General features: G+C 38.7%; 2 protein-coding genes across 4 annotated transcripts; one reads left to right on the top strand and one right to left on the bottom strand.

The window, feature by feature from the left end:
• Positions 1–1,777: 1,777 nt before the first annotated feature.
• zcchc10 (zinc finger, CCHC domain containing 10) lies at positions 1,778–6,944 on the bottom strand. Its single transcript, XM_030746296.1, has 4 exons — positions 6,816–6,944; positions 5,480–5,641; positions 4,829–4,870; positions 1,778–2,532 (listed from the first exon to the last, which is right to left on the bottom strand). The coding sequence occupies exons 1-4, from the start codon at positions 6,854–6,856 to the stop codon at positions 2,283–2,285; spliced, it is 495 nt and encodes a 164-aa protein (XP_030602156.1). The 5' UTR covers positions 6,857–6,944; the 3' UTR covers positions 1,778–2,282.
• On the top strand, positions 6,155–22,564 carry hspa4a (heat shock protein 4a). Of its 3 annotated transcripts, none has more exons than XM_030746293.1 (20): positions 6,155–6,254; positions 10,071–10,226; positions 11,949–12,006; positions 12,123–12,263; positions 13,098–13,220; positions 14,521–14,620; positions 15,045–15,178; positions 15,443–15,687; positions 15,908–15,984; positions 16,369–16,520; positions 16,976–17,082; positions 17,697–17,830; positions 18,024–18,205; positions 18,809–18,892; positions 19,907–20,065; positions 20,434–20,559; positions 20,725–20,832; positions 20,957–21,076; positions 21,207–21,368; positions 21,620–22,564. In XM_030746293.1, the coding sequence occupies exons 1-20, from the start codon at positions 6,157–6,159 to the stop codon at positions 21,830–21,832; spliced, it is 2,679 nt and encodes an 892-aa protein (XP_030602153.1). In that variant the 5' UTR covers positions 6,155–6,156; the 3' UTR covers positions 21,833–22,564. The 3 variants fall into 3 exon arrangements, with proteins under 3 accessions (XP_030602153.1, XP_030602155.1, XP_030602154.1); XM_030746295.1 differs by lacking the exon at positions 6,155–6,254 and adding an exon at positions 9,864–9,979; XM_030746294.1 differs by lacking the exon at positions 6,155–6,254 and adding an exon at positions 9,882–9,902.
• The last annotated feature ends 1,074 nt before the right edge of the window (positions 22,565–23,638 follow it).

Below are 23,638 nucleotides of genomic sequence, written 5' to 3'. Positions count from 1 at the left end.
ACTGTCAGAAAGCAAATGTTAATTAACATGGCAGCACCGCCGACGATATATTTGAAAACACCACTGAGCCTCGTTCTTAATTGCGAGTTTTATTCAATTATTTGAGCATACGCCTCCAACAGCTGATATGAATTCCCACTTGACGTGAACGCAACATTTCTGTGACGCGCAGGTTGACCAGACTTTGACGTTTAGGAAATCACGTTTCATTGTTCCCTAATTGTAGCCAGAGACAGCAGGCTATAACAGACTATACCCAGCTTTTAATTGATCTAATCATAAATACACACCCTGGATATCTTGATTTAGCTGCCACGCGCCTTTGGTTGATAAGTAAATACATTTCAAATTTTATCATGATTTTAATCTTTCAAACAATGACTTACTTTGTGATGGCTGATCCTGCCACCAAATTCAGACATTCATTGATTATGCAACAATATATATGATTTTACACGTGCCTGTAAGCAGTAGAAACTGTCATTAAATGGTTTAAAAATGTGGCATAATTATTGTTATTAAATCATCATCATCCCAAAATTATCACATATTCTGACTATATCTGAAATCCACCTTCCTAGTTTTGTATTTATACTGCAATAAAAACACTTTATATTATCTTATATTGTCTTAGAAGACAACAGCATGCCCACTGCTACTCCCACAGAGTTGAAAAGAAGAACATGCATCCTCTTTAGGCTCTAAGGTTTTATGTATCAGGATATAATAAAAAATCATCCAGTCCCTAGTAAGTCTTAAAGTGAGGTAAATAAAACCTCTAATAAACTATAAAACACAATATATTACACTATTATTATTTAACAAAAATTTAGACAAAATGCACAAGCAGTCTGTGGAAAACTAAAGTACAGTATGTTTGGAAGGCTTACCAGGAGCAAGCCTCTTCTCTTTAAAAAGAACACTCCAGCATGGCTTAGGTATGCAAAGTTGCATCTGAAGAAACCACAAGACTTCTGGAACAATGTCCTTTGGACAGACAAGACCAAAATGGAGATGTTTGGCCATAATGCACAGCGCTACACTTGTTGAAAACTAAACCCACCATATCAGCACAAACATACCAACTGTCAAGCACAGCGGTGGAGGGGGTGATGATTTGGACTTGTTTTGCAGCCACAGGACCTGGGCACCTTTCTGTCACTGTGGTCAACTATGAACTGCTTTCTGTACCAAAGTATTCTCGAGTTAAATGTGGGGCCGTCTGTCCAAACACAGCAGCAAATCTATAACTGAACGTCTGAAAAAGAAAACAATGATGTTTGTTGCAATAATCTAAAGTCCAGGCCTCAACTTGATTGAAACACTGTAACAGGAAAGCTGTGCACAAACCAATGCCTGCAAACCTCAACAAACTGAAATAAAGCTGTAAAGACGAGTGGGCCAAAATTCCTGCACAACATGAGAGACTGATAATCATATAGAAAATGCCGACTTCAAGTTATTGCTGCTCAAGGTGGTTCTATAAGTTACTGAACCACCGTAACTGCTGCTTCTGTAGTTTGGCTTAGTTTGTGTTAAATAAATAACAAAATGGTGAAATGTGTCGTGCATTGTTTATCTGAGGTTGTATTAAATAATTCTGAGACCTGCTAAAGGACCACGATTTCTTATGTCCTGATATCTAACACCTCACAATTTAAGAGGACGCCCTCTTTTTCATTTGACTATATGCTGGTTTTGAAAATATTCTATTTGTAAACAAGTGAACAAAAAAAAAATGGTTTATTGGACATTTTATTCCTAAATTCATATATGTAAAATCATATAATGTGTTTTATTTTTAGCAAAATAAAGCATTTTACAATAGCAAATTCCAAAAGGCTTAAAAACAAGTTTTACAGTGAAACAAGCAAATCCAATTTCCTAGCAACAAGACTTTAATTTGATTTGGACCAAAACAACTGTTATCTAACATATGGAGGTCATATAATGTCTAGATATGCTGTTGCTTTATAAAGGTGTTGAGCTGTACAGTTTCACTAAAAATATACTAAGTACAAAAATCACAAGATTTAACATGAATAGTCACATTCGTTGCCTCAGATATTTAAACTTTATATCCTTAGACCTAAAAACTGGAGAAAATATCCCACTAATAGAAGTGGACTTGTCTCATTTCTCTATTTTGTGTCATCTTGTCTCCTCTCCTTCGTCCACATCCACTCAGTTTCAACCAACTCTGAATGCTTTTAGGAAAAAAAATTAAAAAAAAAAAAAAAATTCAGGGAATCAAATAAGAAATCCAGCTGATTCCACCATGTTTATTTCTTCTTTTTCTTCTTCTTTGGAGGTCCTTGATCTGAATTGCTGCTACTTCCTGAGTCTGAGCTGTCTGAGGACGAAGAGGAGGAGGAGGAGGACGAGGAGGAGGAAGAGGAAGAGCTGTCATTGTCGCTGTCACTGCTGCTGTCACTGTCATCTGAAGAGGAGCTGGAGTCGTCGTTGCTGTCCGACGATGAGTCACTGGAGGAGCCGTCTGAACCGCTGCTGCTGTCGCTCGAGTCTATAGCCCTAAGAGGAAGTGGAGGACAGCATGAATACACAAAGCTGAACACTGTGTTTGGTTATTAAGGTCTCAGGCTGTACCTGTTACCATCACTGAGGTGTACTGGACTCTGTAATACAAACAGTAGAACAAAGTCTCCATTTACAAGTGCTGATTTGCATACCTGGAACATCACCTGCACATTGTATCCCTAAGTTGCTTTCACACACACACAATTTCCCAGGAAAACATGGGCTGGGGCATTGTCCAGAGTTTCCCCCTCGCATGTGTAGCACATAGCATGCGGTAAGTTTGTGTTAGCTGCGTTGTCACTATTTTGCCTAAACCAAACCTCAACACAACCCGTGCTACTGTCACTTCGCTGCAAATCGGTGCAGTTGGGCATCGTGCAGACTACATGAATGCACACGTGAAGACGATTTAATTGCTTTTTTGTTTTGGATGTCAAGCAGACCAGAATGGTCACGGCACAGGGAAAGCTGCAAGAACTCGTAGATAATCAGGCCCTTATCTGCGTCTTTTATGAGCAGGGAGTGACGCTGTTAAAATTCTTAACAGCCATCGATATGCTTTTATACACCACTTTTACACAGTCACCAGCGCCTGATGGCTGATATCTCTTAACTGATGGCATTTGATGTGATAGCCTCCTCCCAAAGAAACAAACAAACAAACCACTGCTATAATACTTTTGCACCTTAGAGCCACTACTCAATAATGAGCACATCAGTGGCTCCCACACTGAAGGGTGATGGCACCTGTGACCAACAGTAAAATTTCAGTAAAAATGGCCCAAATGGGTGCTTTTCATGCATTCAAAATTTTGTCTTGTTAAAGGAAAATGGTTATTTGGGAAAAATAAAGAGTGCTCAGTGGAGAGCAGTGCTATGGCTGTTTATGGCTGTCAGCAAAGCAAACATCTCAAGGGAAAAATGAACAACAAGTTAGCTGGAGCTGCTTCAGTTTCACAGCCCTGTTTTTGTACATGCTGGCAGAACAAAACAGAGACATTGCAATTGTTATTTAGTACCAACTGTGCTTTTCCTGTGATCACAAGCCAGTTTGGACACAAACAACAGTCTGTTTCTAACACATTAAATATATTGTGAAGTGAATCGACCCCTAAAAAATACAGTGCAAGTTTTCATGTATTTTTAATGGATTATAATTTTTTTTTTATATTTCCATATCTGACATTTTAAGACCAGTTAAGCCAGGTTGTTGGATTACAACACCATTACACTGAAATCTTCAGACATTTGAAAATGTTGGAACTGCAGTCGCCTGCAGTCCTCAAGAGTCTCCACTAGAGGACACTGTCTGGAGACATTTTTGTCCACTTTAGATAAACTGGTTTTAATTAGAGCTTCAAAACAGAGAAAGAGCTCTGACATACAGTACAACGTTAGAGATTCCAGCACCTTCCTGAAATCCCTTGCTGGGAAAATGTGAAACACCAACTTAAAGAACTATGGCTCCCACATGACTCCAAGAGCTCCCATGTGACCATATCAACCCTCAGGTGACCAAATGTGAACAATACAAAGAAACTGAATAAATTCCCTCCAAAGGAAATTCTAATGCTGGTTTTTGGGATTTTTCCAGAAATAACCCAGTCTAAAAAAAATGAGGAATTGCAATACCTTAATCTAACCATCTTTATTAACATGCATTTAAATGTAGAGGATTAATAGAGTGTTAAGAACACATTTTTCTTCATTTTAGCTTCAAATATTCAACACTAAAATGTTACACAGTAAAAGCATATTTTTGTCTAAGGGGTAAATTTTTGTTAGTTATATTACACATGAAGTGTGTAACTACAGAAGCCTGAATTACAAAGCAGGACTTGGGCTTATTTAGGTAACTTGGGTTTTCAATGTTAAAAATACATTTCACTTCTTACTGAGGTGCAGTGCCATGTGTAGCTTATGCTAAAGCAGACCTGACCTGCTCCTGAGTGGTTTTTGTTCAAGATTAGAGACCAAAAGGGTATAAAAACTCCATCTACTGACCAGTCAGTTCCACAGAAAAGAGCATCAACACTCCTTGAAGTTCCCTCGGACATCAGTGTGCTGATTTAAGAGCATCTAAAGTTTTTTTGTTTTTTTTTTGTCTTTGTCTTTCTCTGATGACCATCAATAATCAATATATATTCTTAGAAACATTATTCCATGACTATTGTTTTTGTTGAACAAGGAGGACCAATTTTATTTTGATGCCAAGATTTATACATCAGCAGATCTCAATATTGATCATATTACTTCACATCAACTGTGAAAGCAGGTACACCTTACTTACTTCTTTTTAACTTTCTTTTCATTGGAGCCTTCTGTTCCTGGTCTGCAGATATGGGGGGAAAAAAATTATTAGTGACCATCATTTGAGATTAAAAAGCAACAATTTCCTTATTAATACTGAGGCATCATTATATATATAATAGTCTAGCAATCTGTTAATTCAACACGTCAACATATGCATTCCCAGTATACCGTGTCTGCAAAATGCTTCTGTATGCATGGGTCAGACCTTCTGTACAGACGTGCACGTTCTCCTGTCAAGTCTGTCTATTTTGTTTTCTGAATCTCAACTCCTGAGAGGAACTGCATGCATGTATCCTTCAGGTCCTTCCTTGTATGTATATTTCTAAATAAAGTCCCCAGCCTTAAGAATAAAGTTTCAGGAATGTGTGACAGCACTATTCACAGTTTTAATAATTAAGTTATTACATAAAATACACCCTCTGCATTTCTAAAGATGCATCTTAATTACAGTATTTAACCATCATTTTGGTAAGACTCAGAACCTGCATCTTACCTTCTGTGAGAATTGTCTCTGCTTCAAATGTACTCAGTAACTTTGAGTTTCCTGCTTCCAGTATACAATACGGACTTTCTAAGGTTAGAATAACTTCGGAGTGGCACCAGAGGTGATCTGATTGAGACACCTTACCCGGCAATGCTGAGGGGTTTGTTTTCATTCTCCTTCAGTTTCTTTTTCATCTCAGTCGTTCTTGAAGGTCTGTGCACATATTTCCGTTTCCCTGTGCATTCGTAGGTCCAGTGTCCCATTTCCAAACACTTCTGGCAGCGCACATGTTGTTTGTTTGCCTCCCTGATGTAATAAAACAGGCTAATATGAATGTCAATAAACACTGCTGCAGTTACATCTCCTTGCTGTCACATGAATATCATGGGCATGAATATCATGGTAATTTGTGGATTTGAATGTTTTTGATGATCTGTTCTAATTTTTTTTCTCTAATCCACACAGGGTTAAAATTAAAAATGCAGGCTCAAATATACAAATACACACACGTCTTTTAATAAGTGGTGCTGAAGCTTCTACAACATCTTTTAACTTGACAATGCCGAGGCCTATTAACTTCTTATTAATGATCATGATTGACTACAACTGGTAATTTCTCTTTGCCAGCATAAAAAGGATTTATTTGACAGCGCTCACTGGATTGACCAATACACAGAACAATGTGAAAGTCCAAGAAGTGAAGTCCAATGAAAATCTAAGAACAAGAATTGCAGATTTACATCGTTTTGGAAGTTGGAAGGGTCTCTTAAGAGTCCAATCTCATCAGTTCAAACAACTGTACATAAAAACAAGTTATTCAGATGCGTCACCATTTTACCAAGCTCTGGAAGAAGACCCAAACTGTCCCCTTCAGATTAGAGGAACTTGGCTGGGGTGTTCAGGAACACCATGACAAGAGGTATGTTTGGAGAAATAAAGGTGAGACCTTCAAACCTAAGAATACCAACTGTCAAGCATGGTGATGGTAGAAAGTCTGAGATCAGCGATAAACGGCTGGGAAAAACAGACTAATTAAGAAAAAAGTTTTCCATCAGGAAGAGATTTCCGTGGCGCCCTTCACAGTGACGTGCAATTAAATGTAAAAAAAATATTTTCATTATTTTTCACAGATGCCAACATTTTTCCGACAACGGCAGATTCAAAGACCACACAGGGATCCACCTTAATTTCCTTATAAACAAAGCGAGCGTAGAAACGTGACAGACATCCAACGTTTTATTTGTCCTTCCTAAAACAGGCGGTGTGACCACAGTGACAGTCACGGCCCCAAACAGCCTTGACGGGGATAAATAAGCTAATAATGATGGACTGTACAGAGAGGCGCGTCAGAGCACCCATTAAACCCCCGGAAGCTGACACGGAGCGCCACGAGCCGAACCTCACTGGAGTTAACAGTCTGCAACGTTCACAAATACATGAACACAACGCTGTTACATTAATTTAACAACATCATACTCACGCTTGCCTCCTGGCTATTAATCTATGCATGGGAGTCGCCATGTTGCAGGTTACTTTTTCTTATTTGTTGGTGTCAGCGCGCATTTCCGGCACAATTAATACCGTTATCGCCCTCTATGGGTAAGCATAGTCTACTGCACCTATCTGTAACGTCAGTAATAAAAATAATCATCAACATCATCATCATCATCATCATTCACAGCAGCACTTTGACATTATAGTAGATTGTAAATAAGCCATGTAAATAGCTTAAACAAAATCAGCAATAAAAGAAAAATAATTCTTAGAACACACAATATTGTGCAAAAGTCTTGAGCAGGGTTATTATAGTTAACGAAAACGAACGAAATAACGAAAACTGAAATTGAAAAAACATTGTCGTTAACTGAAATAAATAAAAACTATAATTAAAAGGAAAAAACGATAACTAATTAAAACTGAATTGTGAGTTTACAAAACTAACTAAAACTAACTGAAATTATCGATAAACTGACTTTCATTTACTTGTTTTTTTTTTTTTTAAGCTTTGTGGATTTTTTCCGCTCTCCGAGTTTAAGCTGGGAGCGCCATAGGACAACTGTGTGAGTGCGCATGTGCATGCGATCACCGCGCTGTAATGGCTGCGGTCTGCCGAGAAAGCGGCAGAGTCCCGTATGGAGGTTCTTTGAGTACAAGAGCACAGATAGAATCGAAGGTCTTGTTGTGGATGATGAAAAATGTGCGGAACACTTCTCAGTCAGGAAAAACCAGCGACATCAAAGTCCACCTCAAACTGTTGCGTCCTTTTGCGTTTCCGGCTACTTTATCAGTGAGAGAATAACAATCAGGAATAATAATCAAAGCATCAATATAAGGACTCACAACTGTCAGCAAATTCCTGGTAGGAGACTGCTGAATCTATCAGGATGGACGTGAAGGAATGAAGAAAGTGAAAAAAAAACAGGGACAAATATGTTTGCAGCCAAAAAACTGAGCACAAAGAGCGAGGACCAAAAAAAAAAGTCCCGGCCTGCACCGCATATAAAACCCCTGCACACGACCACAAGGTAATTAACACACACACCAGCTACACAAGCATAAATGTGGACATGAGGTCGGACACTTCCGTAGGTTGTGTACAAAGACCCTGCAAGTTTAATTAGCAGCATCTAACCAAGCTAGCTCCAAAACAGAAGCAGCTTCAGGTGGAGAGAACATCAGGATGCAGCTGGATTTGAGCTTTGACTCCTTCAAAGAGTTTGTTTTTGTCAAACACCACATGTAGGTGTTGTTAATCTACTGCACTGATGCTGAAGTTTATTGTGGAGTTTATTGTAGAATTTATTGAGTTTGGGAGTTCATGTTTTTCTTTGTTTCTCCCTGTTGATGTTCATGTGTGTCCTTAATATTACACACATTTAGCATGTCTTGTGAACAGTTGGGTGTTGAATATATTTCTTTAAACGGTATCTTTTGTGAAGTTTTCATTACACAATAGTCACTTTTGCGCCTTGAATCTTGCACCTGATTAGGTATGAAAATACTAAAACTAATACTGAAACTAACTGAAACTAACTAAAACTAAGCATAAAACCAAAAATAAAAACTAATAAAAACGAGAAAAAACACTCTGAAAACTAATTAAAACTAACTGAATTAGAGAAAAAAAAGTAAAAACTAACTAAAACTAAACTATAATGTAAAATCCAAAACTATTATAACCCTGGTCTTGAGCAACCCCTCATTTCTTTATAAACTTAACACAAAGTAACACAAGAGTAAGGACATTTATGCTTGGTGGATGATTTCTTTGTTGTAACAGTGTTTCGTGGCAATAAATCTTACAATTAGAAAATCTGCTTATTTCCCCTTAAATGGTGCCACATTTGTAAGGAAAACGCATTTGTGGGTTGAGCAGCAGAGTTGAGTATGTGGGCTGTGCCCATGTAAAACTGCCCAAAGCTTCTCTGCCAATACCAAAGAGCTGATTCTCCTATGGACTCTTGTTTCGAGCTTCCGACAATCAGACTTGTTACTGCTGGCAATCTGAACTCTATCCTCCAAGATAAAACACTTGCCCCCCACAGAGCGGGTTTATCAGAGATTACGACAGAATTTGGGACTAGAGAGGAAAACGGGAAGAAAAGGCTGAGCTATGCCAAATTATACAAGAACTGGACTAAAAAAATCTGTGGTAAGAGGTCTTATGGAGTGATGAATCCAAATTAGAAATTTTTGGTTCAGATTGTTGTCAGTATGCATGGAGGAGGTCAGTACATTGCTGCACTCTTTTAAAAGCAAAATATAAAGAAATGAGGGGCTACTCAAGATTTTTTTGCAATACTATATGTGATTTTATTTACATTAAACTGCAGGAAAAAAACTGCCTTATAAGAAGAAGCATGGGTTTTTTTAAATAACAGTGTTATTTATAATGAGCATATAGATAACAATGTACTATAAACACGATGTTGGTCATTTCTCTTCCCAGCTTCTTATTTCCACTTACCGTGGAAACAGTTGCTGAGGTTAAGCACTCACTTATCTGTCAACCGCACAGTACACACTCCCATCTTTCAAGTGTCATCACACCCACCTACATTTACTCTTTGTCAGAGCTGCATTTACATGTCATCAGCTCTCCCTTCTGTTTCATAGACTCTTAATTCTGCTTTTGTAAACAAAACACAAAAAGGTAAATGTTTTATGCAAATTACAAATTATTTATAATTAGTAATTTTATGTCATGGAAATGACTAATTATTATGGAAGGATATATTTAGAACGAATCTTATTCAGTAACTGCTTATAAAAATTGCTGTTATAATTAAAACAATTATTTATATATTTTTTTTTGGGGGGGGGGGGGGCTTAATTTTATTATATTATATTTTCCCACATCTTGGTTCTGAGCTGGTTTGTGGCACAGTAATTTTTTAAAGGAATTTTTAGATGTTTTTATTAAAATAAATAAATAAGTAAGAGTTGTGTTTGTGGTGTGTTTGTGTACCTGTGTGTGTAAAACAGTATTTCACGTGGATATGGAAAAGTCCAGAGAACTCTGGAACGACGTAAATCTCGCGATGGCTGCGGGCGAGACGTTACTAAGGTAGACTTTGCTGCTGCAGCCTGCCAGCACATCTCAGAGACACCGGCAATAGCCAGTGGTGTGGATAATGAGTAGAAGTACTTAAGACAGCGCAGCATAACAACTTCACTTGACTTTAGCATCTTTTTCTCTTTTAGACTGTAGCTACACGTTTTATTTTCGTTACAGAAATCCTACTGTGTACAACGCTAAACCCAGGAGACACATATCGCTGAAGATGTCAGTGGTGGGATTTGACTTGGGCTTCCAAAGCTGCTATGTAGCTGTAGCCCGAGCTGGAGGAATCGAGACAGTCGCTAACGAGTACAGCGACAGATGTACACCGTAAGTACCAGATGAAATGATATTATAATTCTTGGAGAATGGCTACAGAACAGATTTTTTTTTTGTTTTTTTTTTTAAAGCTCTTGTCCTCTCACCGGTATCAGTGTAATGCACGTGAACGCAGCTTCACTGCTTAGTGACCGTTTGTGCTCCGCTGGCTAATTGAACTGCTTTTCACTGTGAGTTAGTGAAACGTTTCTCAGTGTCCATGGTGAACATGGAACCATCTAGAAATTAACTCGTAAGGCGCACACCACCCTCGAACACCAACCACGAAGCTCCGGCGAGCTAGCAAGTTAGCTGAGCTCATAGTTTTATTAACTGTAATGACCGTTTGGAGAATAGTTGCCGGTTAGAACACGACCGGGCGGTGTTTGCCACCTGTCGTTTTTAAGTAGTCGTACTTGTCTCGAAGGCGTAAGCTCCGACCAACCGGTGTGCCCCGTTTAGCAAAATGTACGTCTTTCGTTATGGTCTGTACGATGACGACAGCGACCAATCTCTTGTTGGAATATTCTAGCAAATTTTAGTGTCTTTTAGACTTAATGATACGAACGGTATATAACATATATAAACAAATATCTATTATGAGGGAAATTGTTTATATTATTTGAGTTCAGCTTATTTGGGTGTCATGGAACTTTGTTTAAATAAATTCCATTAGTTGTATTTCTGTCACCAAGAGTGATTTATTTCCCCCCCAGTCTCTCCTTATTTGTAAGGGTTCGACGTAATATACAGCAGACAAGATACATTTGAAATTGTACATAGCAAAAATAGATTCAGTGGTTGTAAATGGTTAACAGATATATGTATTAATGTCTTGTTAAATTTTGAATTTCACCCCAAACGGATAAGTAACATTGAATAAGAGCAGTTATTGCGTTGGTGTAATATTTATAACATCTATATCAAACCCAGGAAGGAAAAGATAAAATTAACATACCCAGTTTATGCTTAAATGTTCACCTAGTGCACATTTAAACCATAGTTGTATGAAATGCATATATATGCATATATGTACATCCTTAACTTGTCTTTATTATGACTCAAAAATTGACCTTTTTTTTTTAACTTTACAAGTCAAACTTGTGACATAAAATGAGATTTAGTAGCTGTCAGTAAACAGAATGCTTAAACAGACCATTAAAAAAATTATAGATTTTATAGATCATTATATGATTTCTAATACTGTTGAATATTAGAAATTTTATATAAGTATTGAGTTGTTTTAGTTAACTTTCTCTCTCTAGCATCATGCAACTTCCTGTCCTGTTCTTGGGTGAAGATCAGCATCCACTGAGTGACTCTCCTCAGAGACTTGTAGTGTTGGCGAATCTTAGATGTCACCACACTCTACTTGTGTGTTGACAGCAACACTGAGCACCTGTGTTTGATAGCCATGGTGATGAGAGGCAACCCCTCTGTTATTAAAGTGAACTTACCACAACACTTCAGACTGTGTTTATGTACTACTACGGACAACACAAACCTTAAAAAGCCTCAATCCTGGTTTCAGCAGGGATTACTCAGAAAAATGTTGGGATCAGTTTTAGGTTAAAAATGTGCACTTTGAAAGACTTTTTCATTTACAATTTATACTGCTTGTTACATAATGTGACCAGTGTATATTGGTCACTTAATTGTCATATCAGACTCTACCTGCTTGCTTGTAATGTTGGGTAATCAGTGTAGTTTAACATTTTACTTCTGTGTTTCCAGGTCATTTGTATCGTTTGGACCCCGAAATCGTTCAATAGGAGCTGCTGCAAAGAGCCAGGTAAAAATTCAGCCACCAGCCCTATTGTCTTTGCCAGAATTCTTTAAAATTAAATGGAAAAACTGCTTAATGGAAGGCTTTATTTCCTCCTGTTTTGCTTCCTTCATTCTATCCAGGTGGTGACCAACTACAAAAACACAGTGCAGAGTTTCAAGCGATTACATGGCAGGGCGTTCACAGACTCTTACGTCCAGTCGGCCAAGTCTAACTTGGTGTACGAGCTGGCTTCGATGCCCTCTGGGGCCACCGGCATAAAAGTAAGATTGTATTTTCTAACTGGGGTCCTGCCCTCAATTTAGCTGCATTAGTTTATACTGAAATGGGCCAATCAGAAATTTAAAAAAAAAATAAATAAATAAAAAGAAAGCTAAAAGAAATTTAACAGAAAAGAGAGAAAGCACAGAAGATACAACAGCTTATTCCCAACTATGCTGCATCCTCCACTCACTACACGCTGTGCTCCAACAAGTGCGTCATGTAATACTTTTTGCTCTGATTCATAGCTTTCCTACCTCATCTCCCTGTTTATTCCTAAAAAGATTCCCTTCCACGTCGCTTTAAAGATGTTGTATTTATTCCTGCGCGGATTTGTGTTATAGTGTATTATACATTTTGCTGACTGCCTAAATATGAAAAAAACTGCTAAGTGTTGGCACTAACAGATAATGAGTGTAAGACTCCAGAAATACCTGAAGTTATTGCAAGTACATTAATGACAATGCCTCGGTTGGCACGCTGCAAAGGCGCAGACCGGTGTGTTGTTGCGTCCCTGTGGAGATGATTAATGTCAGTCCTCTGGAGAAATAAGGGCAGAAGAAACATTAAATCACAGCAGACGGCATAAACCTGCTGTTTCCTGCAAAACCACAAGGCTTTGCAATCTGCATTTTTGCATATTTGATCATGTGGATATTTTTCACAGCTAAATGGCCCTAAATGAAACTCTGATTTAAATAATGAATTCATTTTTCTCATTGATGGAAATACTAACTTAACTTGCCTTGTGTGCACTGCAGCACATATCTTACTTAACTGGCTACCTATATGATTCTCTTGATAGTAATAATTTACCTAATTCTTACCAATTCTAGGTGATGTACATGGAAGAAGAGAGAGTATTCAGCACTGAGCAAGTAACAGGCATGCTGCTGACCAAACTGAAGGAGACTGCTGAAAGTGCGCTGAAGAAGCCGGTTGTAGATTGTGTCATCTCGGTAAGCAATAGCTGTAACCTGGGTCAGGATTTTAACCAGCTGCTTAAAAGCCCTTCTTTTTCACCAAGTAACTGCATCAGTGATTTCCACCCTCCAAATGGTTTTCTTGTTTCCATTCATATGAATGGATGTGTGTGTCCAAACTTTTGACTGGTATTGTATTTTGGAAAGTACTGTGTTTTGTTGGAGATTGTTGAAGCAGCTCCCTTTTGAGGTAGTAAATCGGCTTTTGCTCTCAGATGTGCCTGGGCTTGTCTCGTTGTTGTGTGCACTAGGGGATGTAAACACATGGTGTTTCTGTAGTGATGATATCCAATGTGGCACTTTTCTAATGATGTAAAAATTTATACTGTATCATCACAGATGATGGAATATGGCACAGCTTTACTGAGGATAAAAGATGTTAAATAGATTTGTTGGTGCTGCGCCTTGCTTTTCTTTTGAAAATCCACCTGCTTATCCTGGTTTTATATAGATGGTTTTTTAGACTTTTTTTGTCAGATCTTATCAAGGTGTCTTTAAATGTTTTACAGTGTTTATTTGGTGGATGTGACGTTGCATTGAATGAAGCTTAAAGTTACCCTAAAATGACTTTATGTACTGTACTGATCTCTGCACCTGAATACATTTAGATCCCGTTATCTGACTGACTATTAATGTCGTCCTCTTAATTTTCCTACCCGTTTAGGTAAAAATATGCTGGCTGACAGATGCATGCAAGGTGTATAAATGCTTTGCCACCTGTTCATATCACATTTTGAGCCTCAAACACTTCAGCACATGTCTTGTCTGAAAGCTTTATTTCCTCTCTTGCAACTTGATGCTGAAGAGTGGGAAGTGTGTGTTTCTTGAGCACAGTATACCGATCTGTTGCGTAACGTTACAGATCTCACACTGAGAGGCTCTTACTTTCACTGGGCCTAAACTTAAGGTTTACATCAGCCCGGGCGATAGATGACATGTTATTAGTACTGTTGCCAATAGCTAAATTTAGCCTGTGAGCTTTTCCACAAGGAGCTGTTTTGTTTTGGCGCCCTGAGTAACCAGCATGGTAATTTTATCCAGGGATCTTGTGAATCTTCTGAGACGGGTTATTCTTTCTCAAAATGATCCTAAACATGGAATAAACAGTTTTTTGTTTTAATTTTTTGGCCATTTTAGGATATTATTAATGCTTTGCGGTGATTCCATGTTTATACACTTTTGGTTATTGGTGGGTCCAGTTAAATCCCTTATTGTGAACCTGTTGACGTTACTCACTCAGATGTATACTTGCTGTATTTTCTTTTTCTCCTCTCAGGTGCCAAGCTATTTCACTGACGCAGAGAGGAGGTCTGTCATGGATGCAGCTCAGATCGCAGGCCTCAACTGTCTGCGGCTAATGAATGAGACCACTGCAGGTACATAGGAACACGGCAAGCAACATCTAAATGATTTTGATGAGTTGGTGTTTAGCCACACCTGACAGTCCTAACACTGTGTTGTGAAGTAACATCTAGATCATCTCTTAAGTCAACTATGTGTTGATGTGAGCCAAGCTGTAAACTCTTGAATGTCGCGTTTGTGTTACAGCGTATTTTCATAAACATGCTAAAAATGGTTGATATAGGTTTATAATTTAATCATAAGATAGAGTGAAACAGATGCACAGCATTAAGCCTGCCCTACATTTTATTTATATGCATTCGCAGTCTGGCAGTATCCGTTTTATTAGTGAGAACAGAATTAGTTTAGCGTAGTGTAGCTGAAATTTAGAGCACTAATTAGTAGTTGGATACAGCGGTGAGCAGAAAATAACCTGACGCTTATGTCTTATTGTTCCAGTGACTCTGGCTTATGGAATCTACAAGCAGGACCTGCCAGCGCCAGAAGAAAAACCCAGGATAGTGGTGTTTGTGGATCTGGGCCACTCCGGTTACCAGGTGTCAGTTTGTGCCTTCAACAAGGGAAAGCTCAAGGTGAGTTATGGATAAATGCTGAAAGTGCTCATGTAAGTTAGGAACTTAAATAAAGTCCAGTATGTTTACATCTTATATTTTTGCTATTCTGATGCCCAATAACATCCAAACACACGTAAAAACAGCAATTACACACAGTGGTAAACACTGCTGCCTGTCAGTGATCTGTAGTCTTGTATTCATGGTTATATCATGTTTGCTGAAACATAACAAAAGATTTTCTAATTTCTGATCACTTAAAATATTTACCTTCCTTACTGTTAGATCCTGGCTACTGCGTTCGATTCCGACCTCGGTGGTAAGGACTTTGATGATATCCTGGTCAACCACTTCTGTGAGGAATTTGGAACCAAATACAAGCTGGATGTGAGGTCCAAGCCCCGCGCGCTTGTACGGCTCTACCAGGAGTGTGAGAAGCTCAAGAAGCTGATGAGTGCCAACTCCTCTGACCTCCCTCTCAACATTGAGTGCTTTATGAATGACATTGACGTGTCCAGTAAACTTAACAGGTGAGACACAAAGTTACATGAATTAAAAGAACAAGATCTATGTCGTATGTAACCATAGCATTTTAAAGAGGAGAAAAATGAGCATGGGGCTAAAATAAAAGGCTTATGCTGTGTTTTGTTTTTGCTGTTGTCTGTTAAATTAACATGGAGAGTTTTCCAAAGTGTGTGTGTGGGTTAGTTAGGCTGCATCTATTAATAATTTATGACCATGTGTCCTCAGAGGGCAGTTTGAGGAGATGTGTGCGGGGCTGCTGGCCAAAGTTGAGGGTCCCCTCCACAGCGTCATGGAACAAGCCAGTGAGTACATACGACTGTAATAGCAGCTGGACTATCCCTCTAGGCACGTGCACTCTCACAGGTTCAGTCATGTGCTTTGCTGAGGCAGCCCTTCCCTCTGGACAATGGCAGCATGTCAGCCTCCCTGCCTTCCTTTAATCTTTACTTGCTTATTTTTAAGCTCTGCTTGCCAATAATCTGTCTGAAAGTAACCGAACATGTTAGATCAGGTTTTCAACTTTAAAAGGCTTTTAAATTGTACTGAATACATAACAGCATCATCTATTAAGTGTTCTGCACTCTTTGCACTTAACAAATGAAACACGTTGGCACTGTTGTTGTTGTGGGTTTTTTTTCTATCTTTTAAATTCACTTGTTACCTTGTCTCATATTTCCTGTATCCAGAGCTGAAAAAGGAAGATGTATATGCAGTGGAGATTGTGGGTGGCGCCACCAGAATCCCCGCCATTAAAGAGCGGATCAGCAAATTCTTCGGCAAAGAGCTGAGCACCACCCTAAATGCAGACGAGGCCGTGGCCAGGGGCTGCGCTCTGCAGGTACAGCCTGCCTGTCAAAGCAAACACTTTGATCCCTGTAGTGACTCAGGCAGCAGACTCACTCACTGGCAGCTGTGTTAGACTAGGAGGGAAATGACACCATTGCTCATTTTGTTAAAACATTTTGCATTAAATTAAAAAAAATATATTGTTTTTTTTTTTTTTGTTTGTTTTTTATTATTATAGTTGAATAATTTATATAGTCGTATAGTCATTTGCAGTGTTTCATACTAAAATCAAACAAAACCTTTGCTAAGAGCTTCACAAATAGTTTTGTTTAAAAGTTTTAATTGTAGTCCTGCACTTTGTGACGCTTTGCCTGTGAAACCTGCCTGTATAAATAAACTTTACTTGCTTACTTTACTTTTTTGTCTGAGAAAGAAAATGAAGAAGACAAAAGTTTGACCGTAACATGTTTTTTTTTTTTTTTTTTTTTTTTTTTTTTTTCTCCTCAGTGTGCCATCTTGTCACCAGCTTTCAAAGTCCGAGAGTTCTCAATTACAGATGTTGTCCCCTACTCCATCTCCCTAAAGTGGAATTCAGCTGCAGAGGAAGGACTGAGGTACTCTTTAAGCTTGAATCTTATAGAAAGTAGCACAAAGTACTAAGACACCTTGAATGTAACTGGCATAAAACTTGAATTTGTTGTCCTCTCTTTTACAGCTCCTATTACATTTAACTGAAGTTTAGCTAGAAATCTCAAAGTGAACTCCCTGTACCTGCAGGATTTTCTGCCACACCTTCCCCACACCCACTGTACCCCGCAGATCCACTATCAAAAATCTTTGCCAGATTCATTCACATTTTGCTAAATATTATTCAAATCCTGTTTCATGCTCTCTAAAACCCTCTCATAAATGCTCTTTGAGTTTGAAGAAGACTTCAGATGTGTTTTATAAACTGTTGCCAAATAACAGATTGGTGCGTGCATGTGGGTAGGGGGGGTGGGCGGTTGAGTAGGTGGCAACTTACAGAGGACAAACAGTAGGCTACGTGTCCATTCTTTCACTACTTGCATTGTTAGAATAAAAACTTTGCTGTCTGCTGCAGGATATTGCAGGAGCCTGTAAGTCAGCACAGCTTGTTCAAACCATCAATGACGCGACTGATTTACACTGTTAACACCTGTCCCTGTAATTTTTTCTTAATGACCTCCTCTTTCTGTGTTTTTTGCAGTGATTGTGAGGTTTTCCCAAAGAACCATGCAGCTCCGTTCTCTAAAGTACTGACCTTCTACCGGAAAGAGCCATTCAGCCTTGAAGCCTACTACAACAATCCCAAGGAGCTGCCTTACCCTACAGCCACTATAGGTACAACAGCTAGCTTCATTTAGACTTCATTTAGAGTTGTGGTGAAGCACAGGCATTAAGGATAGAACTAAACATTATTTTTGGAATAATTATATTTTCTTGGGGAAAACTCCAGTTAAAATTCTGTGAACTTCTACTCACTCATTCATATATTAGCAGGTATTCTCATCAGTGCTAACGTTTGACTCTGCAGGCCAGTTCCTGATCCAGAATGTGGTTCCTCAGGCATCAGGGGAGAGCGCTAAAGTCAAGGTGAAAGTTCGGGTAAACGTTCACGGCGTCTTCAGCGTATCAAGCGCGTCGATGGTTGAAGTGGTAAAAACAGCCGAAGGAGAGGAGCCAATGGAGACAGACCAGATAGTGAAGGAAGAGGAGGTGTGTGCTGTGTGTATTTGCGCTGGTTGTCAGACATTAATGACATGGTGTGGGTGTGTGTATGTGAGAAATGGAAGTGACAGGAGAGATGTTTGCTTTGTCTCAGAAAGCCTTTTCGATCAGTATTCCAGTCCGGCCCCACCCCGTCATGACTGTTAAATTTAGGCATCTTTCCTTGATGAGCTTAAGACAGCTTTAAGGGGTTCATCAGCAGCCTTTTTCCCTAATATTGCAGAAATATTTTCAGATTGAACTAAAGTCTTAAACCCACAGCCCATCTCCAAAATATTAATTTGAACATCTGAACAATTGCTACCATCAAACTAAAGATCTCAAATGACCTAGGGGAAAAAAGGATCATGTGATCAGCAATATTAAAAATAAACCTGACAAGCTAGGGGACTGCCACAAACTGACTGATTATTGGTACATCAGTATCAGGGCTAAAAGATTAGGTTTTGTTTCTCACTGTGTGGTTGTGACCAGGGACTGTCGTTGGGAAATGGCCTGAACCCACATTAATTGGATGACACAGCACCAGAGCAGCACGTGTTATTTTAATATAATTTTATGTATATTCTTTCTTTTGTTACCATGTGTCAGACCAAAATGCAAGTGGACCAGGAGGATCAGAAACTCCAGCCCGGAGACAATGGAGACAAGAAAACAGAGACCGAAGAAATGGAGGTAACCTCGTGCTGGGCGATAAGGCAACCCTAATGCCCATACATACATACATACGTGCGTACATATAGAACAAAATTAGATTGCTCTGTGTAAGCAGTCTTGTAAAGAGAAGTTCACTTTCTTCAGGTTCAACGAACCTGAAGAAACTTACTTGGACATAATTTTCAGTGTTTCACCCAAAATTTGCATTTCCAAATAAACCAGGCGCATAACTACAAGGCAGCCTATGGAAGCTTGTACATTACACGAAAGGGTTATGTCAACAAATTAAATTTAAACAATTAAATGATATTAAACAACAAAGAGAGAAATTGCTTTCTGTAATGTTCTGTAATCTCCTAGTTGCTGGCAAAGTATGGCAACTGTTATATTTTTAACTATATCGCCCAGCACCAGGTAACCAATACACCCAAAGCAAGTGCAACGTTCTTTTGTATTTTAAGTAACGTGATTTTCCGCTGATTTTTTTAATTTTTTTTATTTATTTAATTTTGTTTTGTTTGTTTTATTCAAAAAAAAAAAAAAAAAAAGCATATGTGACCTGATCTGGCAAAAGGAGTCGTAAGTCGCAGGGTAACCTGTGAATCAGTGCGCTGTACTGCGGGTCATTTCCAGCTTAACGGGATTTTCTTAGCAACAAGGGAGAGACCGCTTACATTGTTTAATATAATCACACACATATATACACAATTCATTTACTGTATTTGTAAGGACTCTTCTTCACTGTTGAATTATCAAATAAAATCAAAAAGCCTGAAAATAAGCCTTTAAAAAAAGTTATGTATATGAGAAATTTAAAATCTGGCCTGAATTTCATGTACTTCTCAAAAGAAGCATAATAAAATCACACAGAGACTGAAACTAGCGCAAAAGCACATTTGAAGACGGAGCTGTACAATTACTCCAACAGGCTGAGGTCACACAGACACACTCACATAAGATTTGGTGTGTCATAATTACTGCTGCTTCTGTCAGGAGAAAAAAAAAGAAAGCATTTCACCTCTGCTTTCACAGACATCGACAGAGGACCCCAAGCAGCAGGAGAAGAAGAATGACCAGCCTCCTCAAGCCAAGAAACCCAAAGTAAAAACGAAGACACTGGAGCTGCCGATAGAGAGCAATTTGGACTGGCAGCTTTCCAGGGAAGAGCTGAATGTGTGTGTGGAGAATGAGGTAATGCTCTTAAGAATTACTAGGAATGTATAGTGTGCACGCACAGTATTGTGTTAAGCAAGTGATCCTCACTGATCCTGGGTTAATTTGTGGTTGTTATCCTTAACTCCAAAAGAAGTGTCTTCATTGTGTAATTGTTTACACATTTACACATACTTGATCATTTATGGCTAGAACATATTACCTGTAGTTTATCTGATGTGATATTATTTTCTGACACCACTCAGAATTATAATCATAATGTCAGTTGTTCATGAAGTTCTCCCCTCTGACTATTTTAACTTTTACTGTTGACATGTGTGTGATATCAGGAATATACCTGAAATGGAATAGTTTGTCTAATCTAGAATTGACTGTGACTCCTCCAGGGTAAGATGATCATGCAGGATAAGCTGGAGAAGGAGAGGAACGATGCGAAGAACAATGTGGAAGAGTACGTGTACGACATGAGGGACAAACTACACGGCATCCTGGAGAAGTTTGTGAATGAAGCTGTGAGTAAACATTGGACATGTTATCAGACACTGATTGTCTCTGTGTAAAAATATTATTATTCTTTTTTTAAACTTGAAGTAGGTGTAAACCTTCAATTCAGATTTAATGCCTGTATTTGATGTTTAAAACGTGAAATTGAATCTCCCTCACTGTATGACTTGCAGGATCGGGATTTGCTCTCATTAAAACTGGAGGACACAGAGAACTGGCTGTATGAAGATGGAGAAGACCAACAGAAACAAGTTTACATTGACAAACTGGCTGAACTGAAGGTAACCAAGCACACAGTGGAAGACTAGATAGTTTTTATGGGGGGAGGGGGAGTATAGACATGAAATGGTTTACTATACAGAGATCTGAAATAACTTTCTGCCTTACTGATGTTTCTTTCTACAGAAAATTGGCCAGCCTATCCACGAGAGATACCTGGAAGCTGAAGAGAGGCCGAAAGCGTTTGAGGAGCTTGGCAGACAAATCCAGATGTACATGAAGATAATTGAAGCTTACAAGGCAAAGGTAGCTAAGTTTTATTGAACTCAAATGCTTTACACAGTTTTTAAGAACAGTGTTGTAGGTCATATTTATCTCAGACCAGGCTGATCAATCATCACACAGTTGTCAAATTTACCCTTGTGTGTCCCAATAGGATGAGCTCTATGATCATCTGGATGAGCTGGAGGTGACCAGGGTGGACAAGCAGGTAAATGATGCCATGGTCTGGATGAACAGCAAGATGAACCAGCAGAACAATCAGGACCTCACCGTGGACCCAGTGGTCAAAGTTAAAGAGATCGAGGCCAAGACTAAGGTAGACCTTCAAGACGCATACACGCTACATGCCAGTTCTTGAATCAAGCTTCATTATGAGCTTATTTCGGGCTTTAAGGGCTTCATTATGTCGACAAGCATCACTCATCTGGTTTCTTGCAGGCCAGTAATTTAAATAAAACCAGGGATAGAACTGCTAACCCCATACACTCTACAGTAATTTGTCATAGTTAATTCTGTTTAAAAAACTGATCGCATGCTCTGAACACGTGGTCTCTTTTCACTCTTCAGGAGCTTTATTCAGCATGCAATCCAGTGCTGTCCAAACCCAAGCCCAAGCCCAAAGTGGAGCCTCCCAATGAGGAGAAGACGGAGAATGGGCCGGTCAATGGGCAGGAGGGAACAGAGAGCCAGCCATGCAACCCAGATAAAACGACATCTGCCGGAACAGAACAGCAGACAAACACACCGGAGAAAAATCTCCCTGAAATGGACACTGACTAGCTGTTTCTGCTGTAGCCCCAAAGTTTTACCTTCATCCTGTGACTCGCCCCCATTCTGTCCTTCCTCTGAGATTATTATTGATGACGCAGTAGCCTCTCTTCTCTCAAAGACACAGATGGCATCATCCCTAATCAATACTACTCATCAACCAGCCTCCTTGGCATGTTGTTTCTCATTTTCTTTGAATGCAAAAAATATTGCGTAATAGTAATATTGAATGGACTACTTTATAACATGAAAGTTATGAGCGTGGGATGGAAGCTGCTTTCTCTCTGTGCTGCTTTGGTGAGTGTATTGTTAAAGATTTCCAGAGCAAATGTAAACTATGAATGTCAGATTTGAAGAATTGTAAGTAAAATAGCTCTTCAGGAGAAAACTAATGCTAAACAATATTAATGCAAATATAAAATATTGAGGTATGTCTAAGTAAAGTACATACAGAGGCGTTGGTAAGTTAACGTAGATTGTTCGTGGAAAAACTGCATTTTTTTTTTCCCACCACAAACAATTGTAACTTTGGATATATTTAGTTTTAAGAGGAAGCACAGCGTTTTTGTTGAGTTTACTTGTACTGTATGTTTAAACTATATACAACAAGTTACTGTCATGCAGTATTTCATTGTTGGGCTTTTCTCATTCAAAAGCACTGGTCTGTTTGTTGTTCTCTGGTAGCTTTTTATTGTTTTTTTTTTTTTGTTTTTTTTGTACTTAACAGTGTGAATGCTGGTTCAACATATCACCTTTTTGGGTGCTGCTGTTGTTGCCACATCACCAAAAAGAAGCAAAAATAAAAAAACAAACAAACTTATGACTAACAGAAATGATTTATTCTAGAATGCAAGTTCAAGTTTTCAGACAGAACAATTATTTTAACTGCTGGTTGTGAACACTACAACCACCCTGCAAGCTTGTAAAATAGTTTGTGGACATTTGTTCAGATGCTTTTTGTGTTAGCATGAAAGCATTGCCACTACAGTTGATGGTCAGCCCCTTCACACCTGTTAAGACTGTTAATCAGTCACTAGACGGGTTGGAAACTGAAGTTTATGATTAACTAAATTTAAACAAAAAAAAGGGGGGGGGGCATTTCTAAGCAACTAATTCTAGAGAACTTGCTGGTTTTGTTTGTAAAAATATAATTTTGGTCATAACAGAACAAGCAATTTAGATGGTGTTTATCCCAAATGTTTCATTGACCAAATATTTGTCCTGTTAAATGAGTGACCACAATAATCAATGGGTGCTTAGCTTTGCTGTGGAAACAAATGATTATGTAAATAACAGGAGAACATAGCTTGATTAAGGATTTTTTTCATGTGATGTTTTATTACTGTTAATACTGTGAGAAAAAAAAATTGGAACAGTTTTATGAATTTACAGTACAGTTATGTCAATGTTAAAATGGTTATTTAACAATAGAATAGATTTTAAATAACACACACTCATCAGTTAATTACACCTTACTAATACCAGGTTGGATCCCCTTTTGCCTTCAGAGCTGCTTTAATTCTTTGTTGCACAGATTCAACAAGTTGCTGGAAAGAATCCTCAGACATTTTGGTCCATATTGACATGATAGCATCACAGTTACTGCAGATTTGTCAGCTGAACATACATGATTTGTACCTCCTTGTCCATCCATCCATCCCATTCAGAGTTGCAGGGAAACTGAAGCCTATCCCAACTACCGTGGGGTGAGAGGCGGGGTACACCCTGGACAGGTCCCTCCTGTTCCATCACATCCCAAATGTGCTCTGTTGGATTGAGAGCTGGTGACTAGAGGCCATTTCAGTACAGTGATCTCAT

This window comes from Archocentrus centrarchus, chromosome 14 (genome assembly GCF_007364275.1).
Source record: "Archocentrus centrarchus isolate MPI-CPG fArcCen1 chromosome 14, fArcCen1, whole genome shotgun sequence".
NCBI lineage: Eukaryota > Metazoa > Chordata > Actinopteri > Cichliformes > Cichlidae > Archocentrus > Archocentrus centrarchus.
Note: the sequence above shows the minus strand (reverse complement) of the source record. Positions and strands in the feature narration are given on the sequence as shown.

What these genes read in the sequence shown, in the direction of transcription:
- hspa4a (XM_030746293.1), top strand. Translation starts at nt 6,157, where the DNA reads ATGCGTCACCATTTTACCAAGCTCTGGAAGAAGACCCAAACTGTCCCC. An exon ending in GTGTCCAGTAAACTTAACAG is followed by an intron (nt 15,688 to 15,907) that starts GTGAGACACAAA and finishes ATGTGTCCTCAG; the next exon opens with AGGGCAGTTTGAGGAGATGT. An exon ending in AGATAGTGAAGGAAGAGGAG is followed by an intron (nt 18,206 to 18,808) that starts GTGTGTGCTGTG and finishes ACCATGTGTCAG; the next exon opens with ACCAAAATGCAAGTGGACCA.
- zcchc10 (XM_030746296.1), bottom strand. Translation starts at nt 6,856, where the DNA reads ATGGCGACTCCCATGCATAGATTAATAGCCAGGAGGCAAGC. An exon ending in AAACCCCTCAGCATTGCCGG is followed by an intron (nt 4,871 to 5,479) that starts GTAAGGTGTCTC and finishes CCATATCTGCAG; the next exon opens with ACCAGGAACAGAAGGCTCCA. An exon ending in GAAAAGAAAGTTAAAAAGAA is followed by an intron (nt 2,533 to 4,828) that starts GTAAGTAAGGTG and finishes ACTTCCTCTTAG; the next exon opens with GGCTATAGACTCGAGCGACA.